This window comes from Pyrus communis, chromosome 1, assembly GCF_041283825.1.
Source record: "Pyrus communis isolate YQ-2024b chromosome 1, ASM4128382v1, whole genome shotgun sequence".
NCBI classification, from domain to species: domain Eukaryota; kingdom Viridiplantae; phylum Streptophyta; class Magnoliopsida; order Rosales; family Rosaceae; genus Pyrus; species Pyrus communis.
Window position 1 is genome coordinate 1775240 of NC_142565.1, and position 11723 is coordinate 1786962.

At 37.0% G+C, this 11723-nt stretch overlaps 3 protein-coding genes across 17 annotated transcripts; 2 read left to right on the forward strand and 1 right to left on the reverse strand.

The window, feature by feature from the left end:
* The first annotated feature begins 204 nt into the window (after window positions 1-204).
* LOC137721559 (DNA primase) lies at window positions 205-4399 on the forward strand. Of its 6 annotated transcripts, none has more exons than XM_088691522.1 (14): window positions 205-470; window positions 724-857; window positions 1165-1337; window positions 1443-1589; window positions 1681-1732; window positions 1846-2020; window positions 2211-2293; window positions 2494-2706; window positions 2832-2948; window positions 3061-3217; window positions 3296-3403; window positions 3556-3621; window positions 3718-3917; window positions 4069-4399. In XM_088691522.1, exons 1-14 carry the CDS (start codon window positions 416-418, stop codon window positions 4150-4152), a joined length of 1764 nt encoding a protein of 587 aa, XP_088547648.1. In that variant the 5' UTR covers window positions 205-415; the 3' UTR covers window positions 4153-4399. The 6 variants fall into 6 exon arrangements, with proteins under 6 accessions (XP_088547648.1, XP_088547651.1, XP_088547644.1 ...); XM_088691525.1 differs by having other exon boundaries at window positions 279-470; window positions 1165-1325; XM_088691518.1 differs by having other exon boundaries at window positions 290-470; window positions 1165-1325; window positions 2211-2276; window positions 2456-2706; window positions 2829-2948.
* A 1099-nt stretch (window positions 4400-5498) lies between these two features.
* On the forward strand, window positions 5499-9285 carry LOC137719416 (uncharacterized). Of its 10 annotated transcripts, none has more exons than XR_015961020.1 (6): window positions 5499-5907; window positions 6095-7863; window positions 8015-8143; window positions 8355-8567; window positions 8672-8809; window positions 8922-9285. XR_015961020.1 is itself a non-coding variant. In XM_088691530.1 (5 exons), exons 1-4 carry the CDS (start codon window positions 5877-5879, stop codon window positions 8759-8761), a joined length of 399 nt encoding a protein of 132 aa, XP_088547656.1. In that variant the 5' UTR covers window positions 5507-5876; the 3' UTR covers window positions 8762-8809; window positions 8922-9285. The 10 variants fall into 10 exon arrangements, 2 of the variants coding, with proteins under 2 accessions (XP_088547656.1, XP_068314557.2); XR_015961021.1 differs by having other exon boundaries at window positions 8015-8097; XR_015961024.1 differs by having other exon boundaries at window positions 6201-7863; window positions 8317-8567.
* Window positions 9283-10771, reverse strand: LOC148698940 (uncharacterized; the record flags this gene model as incomplete). The annotated part of the gene is made up of 2 exons (XM_088687247.1): window positions 9283-9632; window positions 10519-10771. Coding segments are annotated over 2 exons (603 nt in total), but the record flags the coding sequence as incomplete, so codon positions are not given.
* Window positions 10772-11723: the final 952 nt, after the last annotated feature.

Sequence of the window (11723 nt, forward strand, 5' to 3'; positions counted from 1 at the left end):
AACCAAATAAGAAAAGTTATAGCAATATCTTCTCAACTTTAACTCAATTAAAAAAATGATTCTTTAATTTTAAGCTAATTAGATATATGATCCTTCAATTTTTACGGAATTGCTGAAAAATATTATAACTGCTTATTTTGATGAATTAAGAACCAATAATCGTAAATTTTAGTTAAGAATCAATTAGTTCGAATTAAAGTTGAACGACTATTTCTACAACGTTTTTCTTAAAAAAAAATGATGCACTTTACCAACTGACGTGGCGGAAACGAGAAAGTGGAGGGAAAGAAAACGTTGTGGAATCAAAACGGGATTCTCAGGTTTCCCTTGGAAAATTCAAATTGCCGCTTAGAAACGAAATAAGCTCTCTGTACGGGGTCGTTTTGGAGTGAGCAGTGACGACGGACGACTGACGATGGACGACGTCGATCGGTTGTTCGAGTGCTTCAAGTGCGGCATCTCTCCTCCGCGTAAGCTCCCTCTCTTTCTCTCTCCTCCGCCCTGTTTGGCTACTGAGAATTCAAAATCAAAAACGAAGAAAATCAAATCTTTTACTAGATTAACAATGTCTTTCATTTGGGAGGTTAAATTTAGGGTTTCGAATTGGAAGTATGAGATTCAATTTTCTTTTTATTGCTTGTGGAATGCATTTTGTAGAGGTTTCTTGATTCATTGAGTTGTTAACTGATATTTACAAGATTTGTTATTTTCTTGTCTGAACAGAATCCGCATTGAGGGAAAGGAAGAGAAGCAAAAGCGATTTGAAGCGGAGGAGTAAAACTCCGGAAGTCTCCTCTCCAGGCTCAGCAGAGAACACAAAGAAAAATACATCAGAATTACAACTTTCCTCCGACAAGGTACCTATGTACAATGAAAATTGTTTTCGTTTTGTGCTTTATAAAGGCTGCAAATTAATCAACCATATGTTTGATGGAGCATTCGCACGTAATGGTTTTTGTGTCCAAGTAACTTGAATTCATGCTAAATTCTTGATTGGTTATAAGTTCGAATTTTCCCGTCCATGTGTCTTGTTGTGTGGAAATTGTTCCTTGGTTGAATGAAGCTTGACCTTTCATTTCGTTGGTAGTTGAAATGTTCTTTAACTGTGTTTATCAGTTGATGACTCAGTACTTTGATTTTTGTCCTGCTGATTTTCGGATTCAGTCTGGTCCTACAAGTGTTAAACCAAACAAGTTTAATCGTCAAAAGGAGTTTTCCCCAGTTGTATTCTATGGATCTCCACACGGTGTTCCCCCCAAAAAACCATCAAGGTCGTTTCTGCGACTGCTACGTGAAATACGTATTGATCTCGCTGCACAAAAAAGGTTGACTTCAAGGTATTTGTGTATTTCTTTGTCCACACTGTCATGCTTTAAGAAGGTTATTTTCTCTTGTCATACTCTTTTACAATGTGACTCGACCCTTGTTTTTGGTTCATTTAGGAAGGAAGTATGGACTACGTTTCCAAGGCAGGATGAAGCAATGCAGTTTGCCAAAGGTCATGAGAATGTTCATGTATTTAGTTATCAAGATCATTATAGTGGACAGAGAAGGTTCCTCGTTTCAACATATAATGATTTTTGGAGAAGGTTACCTTATCCGTTTCGATTTTTTTATACTTTTTCACGGTATGAGGTTTTATATTTTTTATATTTGTACTGCTTTCGTTTCCTTTTTCAGGTATAAAAATATGAATCCCAAGTTCCGTCACCACTACGAAGTGATCCAGGAGGTGACAATTTTTCTTTCCTTTTATTTAATAGAAGCAATAAATGGGTACCGCGTGCAGAGAATTGATTTCCATTCTAGTTTGTGGTTCCTATAATTGGAATGTGTTGCTTTCAGGGTTTGCCATGTCACCTTTATTTTGACTTGGAATTCAGTAGAAGGGACAATGCAGACAGAAATGGAGATGAAATGGTTGACCTCTTGATATCAGCCATTTTTGAAGCCCTGCTTGAAAAGTATTCTATTATTGGAAACAAGGAATGGATATTGGAGCTTGATTCCTCTAATGAAGGTGGGTCACAATTATTACTCCTTCCCTTATATATGAGGCTGATGTCTACGTGCATTTAAATTTTCATGGTCTCTAAATATAGATACCACATATGGGTTTTGATTTCTGTTTCATAACGTCATCTATTGTATATAATTTCGTGGTGAGGTTCTTGAAGTTGATTGTCACTTATGGTTATACTTTCGTGCAGCAAAGTTCTCTCGTCACCTAATCATTCGCATAGAAAAGACGGCTTTTAAGGACAACTCACATGCAGGTGCATTTGTCACTGAGGTATCATTTCATTATGATATTTGTACGTTGTTTCTTAGGATGTCTTTTGCTCAATTAAATTTAAAAATGGGAATTTATTTCATTAGCTATAGCTTCTTTTTATTGTGATGAACAGAAATCTGCTGCATTTACTACGATTTTTCCTTTTTATATTCCCTGTAGAAACATCAACTATTGTCACTGTGATGACATATTATCAGATATGCTCACGGATTTCAAGTGCAAAGGAGAGAGATGGAAGATTTGGAAACTTATTTATCAGAAAAGATTCAAGCTCCTCTGACTCCCCTAGTAAACTATTTGTGGACACTGCTGTATATACTCGAAATCGTTGCTTTCGTTTAGCTCTATCATCAAAGGCAGGGAAGAATTCAGTGCTTCTGCCTACTGGGCGTTTCAAAGCCAACAAGATGGTATTGCCACCCTTCCGATTAATATAACAGTTGCAAACTGGAGCTTTGCTAGTGATGTTTTGATTTTATGCGTTGACTACATAATGTTTTGATCGTATAATCAACGCTATGTTATTTAAAAGCAGTGTGAGGAGGAGATGTTCATGGCATCCTTGATCTGCAATTTGGATGTTGATTGTGAAAAGCTTCTAGTATGCAAACCAGATCTTGATTGTATAAAGACTCTGCATTTTGACACCGAGGTAATTGGGATTCCAAAACCGTTCCATACTCTTGATGCTTACAGATATGAGATAACCATAAGCATAATGACATTAGTGCATTTTAACTATATCAAATGCTTTCTTGATACAGGTGAACCGCGGTCTTGGAAAATGTTACAGTTGGCCCCAAGAATATGCATTGAATGGTTGCACAAGTGGTGCTTCAGCAGCATACTTCCTGGGCAAATCTCCATTTCCAACTTTGGATGCATTTGTAGAATCTGTTGCCACCATTGGAAATGTATCAGGTGGTACCTTGTAGCCTGCATCAGAAAAGTTTGATAATTTTCTGCAGTCACTTTGTAAATAACTTGCTGCTTCTCTAGGTAAAATTCGGAGCTGGTATTGGCTCTCAGAGTTTGCACTCATGGTCTACAGCATGTCAAGAAATAGATACTGTGAGCGAATTGGCAGACAGCATAAAAGCAATCACGGTAAATCTAATATGTTGTTGGTATCTTAATTCATGACTCTGATTCCTGTCTGCTTATACACACGTGAAAGTATTGTCTGGAACTTGCCCTACGCTTTTTTTCTTATATGTAACACAGAACCTGCTAATGCGCGTGATGGTTCTATTGGTTAGTGATATACGTTGCTGACCTCAGAAGGGCTTCCTATTATCAGAAATGTCATGATCCTGACTGCAGAGGTGCAAAAAAAATTTCAATTTCTGTAAATATTTACCTATTTTTAATCTCCTTTAATCAATAAGTGATCACTTTCAACTTGCATATGATGGCGACAGGTTATCGTTCTGCCTCGCGACCAATTCCATGGGAAATCATCCCTGACATGGTGTATGAAAATAAAAATGATCCTGAATCTGTTCTCTATGGTGATGAGAAAATGAGAAGCAGCTGCGTTACAGATTCATGGTGGCGTGAAGCCATTAGAGTTGCAGATGATGTCGAGAATAAGCAAAATTCTTTAGGGATCAGTAATATGGTGAGGCTACATTTTCTGAACATCTGTCCTAGTTTATCCTACTGTTTGTCTCTTTTCTGTTTAGTTTTGCTCACTGGGTGCAGTGAAATGGATGGAACCAATCTTCTCGTTTTCCTGAAATCTGATTTGTCTGAGTTTCTTCGACGAATAGGAAAACATCGATTCCGATGATGAAGACTGGTGGATGGCTGTGGAAAGGACTGCATCCCAAGCTGAATTAGCGCATGTCAACTGATTCGAGGTCTAGTACATTGCCTGGCTTCCGGATATTTGGTTCTGCAGCATTTCGTCGTGGAAGACAGAATTAACGACCATTCCTACATGTGGTCCTTATGGGTTATGGCCCCGTTTGTTACACGGTACTATAAAAGCTAGGAAATCACCACGGTTGATTTCGAAGAGAGAATTAATTTCATTACCCAATTTTGAGAGAGACATTACCCAAACCCATGAAAATTATTGCCCTTCATTGGAGCGCGTCACTTATGGATCCCCATCATCTACATTTAGCGCATGTGCATTTACCTCATTAACATAACATGATAAAGAGTGATCAGTTTATGTGACACTTGGCAACCAAGATTTTTCTTTCCTTGAATAAACTAACTAATAGAAAATAAAATATAACTAATTTGATATAATTGCTAGATAATGTGTTATATTTCAAAACTATTAAATTATTAAGAGTGTTAGAATATGACAATACGAATAAATGCACAAGACTCGAAATCCTTATATATGGGGCACTCAACCAAACAAGCTACAAATTAAGAATAAGAACCCTATCAGGAAATCATGCTATGGAGAAATCATTAAAACATAAACAAGTGACAACTAAGAGTAGCAACTCAATGGGGAATTCATACGCAAACAGTTACAATCGTAGAATACCACCTCGTAGCGCTAATTTATTTCTTTTTTTTAATTATAAAAATTAATACTCAAATTGTATGAGTTTTTGTGAATCAGGGATGCAAGAAGACCAAGTACGTCAAATGATAACATCGATTCACAAAAACCCTGATTCACAAAAACCCATACAATTTGAGTATTAATTTTTATAATTAAAAAAAAGGAATAAATTAAAATTAATTAATTTTGTTCAATATGGGTCGGGTATGTTTGCTTCTACGGTACGGTGCCTTTGTAGACAAGTGGTCAATGAAGCCGGACTTAGACCTGGTTTGGTACTGAGGTGATTCTGAAAAAAGCTGCTATCAAAAAAAGCTGGGAGCTGTTTTTGTGTTTGGTAAATACTCAGCTTCAGCTTTTTTTCACAGTTTTGGATGAAAAAAAGCCAAAAACAAGAAGCTGCAAAACCCAGTTTTGAAAAAACGGCTTTTTTTCACATCTGTTTTACATAAAAGTTTACCAAACACTCTAATACTGCTTTTTTTTTTTTCAAAAGCACTTTTACAAAAAAGTTTACCAAACACTCTGCTGCTTTATTTCACAGCTGTTTATTCTCACAACACAGCAGAAGCAGCTTTTTTTCAAAGCACAGCAATACCAAACCAGCCCTTAGTCTTGCAGCACCCGCAGTTCGAGCATTTGCCGCAGTCCTAATGTCTGTCCTTCTGATGAACTTGATGTTAGGATATAGCCATGTGTCACAATTGTATTGGAGGCTCTTAGGGTTACTTATAGCTGTGTTGTATTTATAAGACAAGTTGGTCATAATTGTAGTAATGAAAAACAGAAGTTTCACTCTCTTCTTTCTCTCTGTAGTTCTTCCTGGTTTTCACCTCCATTGCTTCTCTGCATTATATACAGTAGCATTGTTATCATGGTATCATCGCCGGCAATGGCTGACGCCGTTGCCTGACGATCCCGGTGCTTCCGCTTTTCTTCGTTCTTGTTCCGGTAGTGTTCTCTGGATCGCTGGAAGTCGGTTGGTTACTCAAACCCTAGAATTTTGGGGATTCTTGAGTCTGTCTGTGTTTTTCCACTCGTTCGTCGATGTTGTTGAAGTTCGTCGCTCTGGTTGAAGGTATCTGTTTAGTTTCTTGATTTCTTGACTTCATTTTGTGAATCTTGTTATGGATTGAGGCGTTGATTGTTAGTTTCTACTAGTCAATTGTTTGTTTCTCGTTGGTTGTTGGTGTGTTTGTTGAAGATTTCTGCTACTTGCTGATCAATTGTTGTGGTTCTTGTTTGCGATTCTTGATTCCTTCCAGTTGAAGCAAAGATTGTTATTTGTTGACATGGTGACTCATGCACAATTAGCTCTTACTCAATCGCCTATTTCTTCCCTGATACTAAGTGTTGGCAATACTGTTACAGTGAAGTTAGAACTTAGATGATTCAAACAAACCAAAAAGATATTGTAGATAACCCAAAGAGAGAGATCAGTTTATGTGACACTCGGCAGTCAAGATTTTTCTTTCCTTCAATAAACTAACTAATAAAAAATAAAATATAACTAATTAGATATAATTGCTAGATAATGTGTCATATTTCAAAACCGTTAAATTGTTAAGAGTGGTCGAATATGACAATACGAATAAATGCGCAAGCGCCAAATGTAGAGACTCGGAATCCCTATATATGGGGAACTCAACCAAACAAGCTACAAATTAAGAATAGGAACACTATCGGGAAATCATCCTATGGGGAAATCATTCAAACACAAACAAGTGACAATTAAGAGTAGCAACTCAATGAGGAATTCATTCAAACGCAAACAAGTCACAACCCTAGATTACCACCCCATGCGGCATTACTACAAACAGTCAGCAATTTTAAAAAGTAGTAACACTATGTTAGGCATTTTATAAATGGTTCAAAGCTTAACCACATTACAGTACTGTTTCCATGAAATCATTTGACGTACTTGGCCTTCTTGCATATTCACAAAAACCCATACAATTTGAGTATTAATTTTTATAATTAAAAAATAATAAGGGATAAAATAAAATTAATTAATTTTGTTCAGTATGGGTCGGGTATGTTTGCTTTTACGGTACCTGGATAGCCAAATGGTCTGTGAAGCGGGACTTAGTCTTGAAGCAACACTTGCTGCTCGAGCATTTGTCGCAGTCTGTCCTTCTGATGAACTTGAAAGGCTTTATTAGTGCCAAAGCGTTTGAAAATTTGGTCTGGTGCCTATGCTTTAGAAGATTTGGCACCAAAAAAGCCTTTCAAGTTCATCAGCAGGACAGCCACCAGGACTGCAGCAAAAGCTCGAGCTGCAGGTGCTGCTTCAAGACTAAGTCCGACTTCACCGACCATTTGGCTATCCAGGTATTGTACCGTAAAAGCAAACATACCCGACCCATATTGAGCAAAATTAATTAATTTTATTTTATCCCTTAATATTTTTTAGTTATAAAAATTAATACTCAAATTGTACGGGTTTTTGTGAATCAGGGATGCAAGAAGGCCAAGTACGTCAAATGATTTCATGGAAACAATACTGTAATGTGGTTAAGGCTCTGAACCATTGATAAAATGACTAACATAGTGTTACTACTTTTTAAGATTGCTAACTGTTTGTAGTAATGCTGCATGGGGTTGTATTCTACCGTTGGGACTTGTTTGTGTTTGAATGAATTCCCCATTGAGTTGCTACTCTTAATTGTCACTTGTTTTTGTTTGAATGATTTCACCATAGGATGATATCCCGATAGAGTTCCTATTCTTAATTTGTAGCTTGTTTGGTTGAGTGCCCTGTATATAGGGATTCCAAGTCTCTACATTTGGCGCTTGTGCATTTATTCGTATTGTCATATTCGACCACTCTTAACAATTTAATGGTTTTGAAATATGACACATTATCTAGCAATTATATCTAATTAGTTATATTTTATTTTCTATTAGTTAATTTATTCAAGGAAAGAAAATATTGGTTGCCAAGTGTCACATAAACTGATCTCTCTCGGATTATATTTGGGTTATCTACAATCTCTTTTTGGTTGGATATTGGAGCTTGATTCCTCTGATGAAGGTGGGTCACAATTATTACTCCTTTCCTTATATGTGAGGCCGATGTCTATGTGCATTTAAATTTTCATGGAGTCTAAATATAGACACCATATATGGGTTTTGATTTCTTTTTCATGGAGGCTGATGTCACTTATGGTTATACTTTCGTGCAGAAAATTTCTCTCGTCACCTAATCATTCGCATAGAAAAGACTGCTTTTAAGGACAAACCTCATGCAGGTGCATTTGTCACTGAGGTATGACTTGCTGAATATCGCAGAAACCTTTTGCTACTACTGACTAGTAAGTTTGAGATGTCATTTAATTATGATATTTGTACGTTGCTTCTTAGGATGTCTTTTGCTCGATTAAATTTAAAAATGGGAATTTATTTCATTACCTACAGCTTATTTTTATTATGACGAACAGAAATCTGCTGCATTTACTACGATTTTTCCTTTTTATATTCCCTGTAGAAATATCAACTGTTATCACTGTGATGACATATTATCAGACATGCTCACGGATTTCAAGTGCAAAGGAGAGAGATGGAAGATTTGGAAACTTATTTATTAGAAAACATTCAAGCTCCTCTGACTCCCCTAGTAAACTATTTGTGGACACTGCTGTATATACCCGAAATCATTGCCTTCGTTTAGCTTTATCATCAAGGACAGGGAAGAATTCAGTGCTTCTGCCTACTGGGCGTTTCAAAGCCAGCAAGATGGTATTGCCACCCTTCCGATTAATATAACAGTTGCAACCTCGAGCTTTGTTAGTGGTGTTTTGATTTTATGCGTTGACTACATAATGTTTTGATCGTATTATCAGCGCTATGTTATTTAAAAGCAGTGTGAGGAGGAGATGGTCATGGCATCCTTGATCTGCAATTTGGATGTTGGTTGTGAAAAGCTTCTTTAATGCAAACCAGATCTTGATTGTATAAAGGCACTGCATTTTGACACCGAGGTAATTGGGATTCCAAAACCGTTCCATACTCTCGATGCTTACAGATGTGAGATAACCATAAGCATAATGACATTAGTGCATTTTAACTATATCACATGCTTTCTTGATACAGGTAAACCGCGGTCTTGGAAAATGTTACAGTTGGCCCCAAGAATATGCATTGAATGGTTGCACAAGTGGTGCTTCAGCAACATACTTCCTGGGCAAATCTCCGTTTCCAGCTTTGGATGCATTTGTAGAATCTGTTGCGACCATTGGAAATGTATCAGGTGGTACCTTGTAGCCTGCATCAGAAAAGTTTGATAATTTTCTGCAGTCACTTTGTAAATAACTCGCTGCTTATACACAATGGATAGTACTTGATATGGTCCGTACGTCTGTATTTTGTCTGGAACTTGCCCTATGCTTTTTTTTTTCTTATATGTAACACAGAACCTGCTAATGCGCATGATGAATACTGTTGCTCACCATCTTCATAGCAATCTTTTGCTGAAAGTGAAAGGCCGCTGCGAATCAACGATTCTGCTTTCGAGATCATACGCACCTAAATCATCAGGTTCACGGCCACCAAAATTAATTGTTGTGTGACGATCATAATCATGGGTGAAGTATATGCAATTCGATCGGCACCCGGGAATATTAGAAGCCAGAACCGCAACGGAAGAGTTATCTCCGAAAAAGACATCACCTAAGCTTTTTTTTTTCTCAATCCACTCGCGCTTCAAAGAATACAACTTGAAAATTTCAAATTTTTCTGTCACACGTTTTTCACGATCATAGTCGTAATCAATATACCTAACAGCCATTAACAACTCCTCATTGTCTACACTCACGAGATATAGCGTCGTAAAACATTCGTCTACTCTCTTTGTAGTAATAAATTTTATATCCGAAATGGAACCAGCAGTAATGTCAAAATATAAGGTCATTTCTAACCAAAGGCTAGCTAAAGGGCCCCTTTAATTTACCGTCTCCAACCGAGGGTCAAAGGGTCATAGAGCTCGTTTTAGCCTTGTCACAAAAAATCGTCTCCAACCGAGGAAGGGTTATAGTATGGAATGTGAAAAATTGAAATAAAATGAGATAAGATAGTATGAAATAGTGAAAAATATGTGAGAAATGGTGTAGGAAAAAATTAGAAAAAAAAAAAAGTCCAAAAAAAGTAAAACGCTGCTGGGCATAAAAAGAAAAAGTGAGCTGGGACCATAAATAAAAAATTAAGCCCTAAATCCTAAAGTGGGCTGGGCAATGGAAAAGAACCAAAAAAATAAAAAAGGGCTGGGCTAATGGAAAAGAACAAAAAAAAAATTTTGAAATTGGGCTAGCCAGCGAGCTGGCTGCAAGTGGTCAGCCGGTTGGCTCTTTGGTCATTACAGATTTCGTGGGGCCCACGAGCGCTTTGATTTAGTTCTCGGTTTAAGACGACTTTCAAGCGTTTTTCGGCTCTCTAACCCTTTGAATCTTCTGTTGGAGATGGTCTAAAAGTTGCGGCTCATCACCACCAATAGCATAGAATTGTTTTTAACCGGAACAACTTCGAAAAGTATGAACCTCAGGTCTTCGACGTAAGTCCACATTTTGTCTTTGTTGAATCTAGTAAAAGCCAACTGACAACAATCTTCATATATGAGAGATTTTTCAGTGTGACCAGTACCACTTCCTATTAAAACATATGATATACCACTTGTGTTCCCGTCACTATGAAAAACTTCTCCTTCGTATATGACCAACACAACGCAATTGTCTGCATCTAGTTCGATCAGCTGTAATTGTAGCCTTGTAAACACCATAGTTAGGCCTCAAAATCCATATGTATTCCCAGCTTGGAGGGTTGAACGGAGGAAGACAGATGACTGAATTTTCTTTCACTTTCCTGCCTTTAACCCTAAACACCGGATTGATTAAGGTTATCGTAAAATCCTCTTCCACAGCAATTAACCATCCTTTTGATGATCCACAAAATCATTTTTTTGATCATTTTAGCTGTAAATCAAGGACCATAACCTCCACACACAGTTGTTGCCGGTGGAAAACAAGAGCATCGGAGCACGATGACGAGTCGACATGGTAGAAAAGCGTATTGCATTATCCTTCGTTTTACGATGCCATGACTTACACACCATACCAAATAGGAAGTGGTCTCTGTCTAATGTCAATCTCTCTGAAATTAAACCCACAACCTCTGCGGGCAAGTTTGCCCAATCTACAAAAACCAAAAAGAAAAAAATAATTAAATTACGAGCTAGTCCGAGATTTGCAATACTATCAACGATTCAACATGATGCAACGAGAGAGGCTCACACTTTGGATTATTTGGAATTGTAAAATTATATTCAAACAAATACGATTTGCGAGAGAAGAACACTAACACAAACAACAAAATAAATTAATTAAAAAAAAAAAAAAAAAAGGAGCTAAGCAACACAAAGAACACAATAAAATATAGAAAGTGTTATTGGCATTTCAAAACTCTCATTCTATACTCCTCACAAGTGTATTTTTTTTTTTTTTTTCCAAATATAGAAAGTTTGGAGTGTAGAATGAAATTTTTGGACTGCCAATAACAATTCCCTAAAATATTTTTTGAGAGAAACATACCCGGACCCCTAATTTCAAGATGGCAAGTTGTATGCTGGAGCCAATCGCTAAAGATAGACCGTAAGCCAACAAGACTTTTTGCTTTACGAGGATCGTGGAGGAATGTCTATTGATTGCTAGAGGCCTTGAGTATAATCTAATTAACTGATAAAACCTTCATTTTCCCTCTATTTATAAGTACAGTTTTAATGTACAATTCCCTAAAAGAATAGGATTTAGGGTTCATGCACTCCTACTTCCGCAACGAATAGGTATAGGATTTTCCCAAGAAGATTTGGGATGACAGGTTCATTTGAATGATTAGATAAAGATAAAA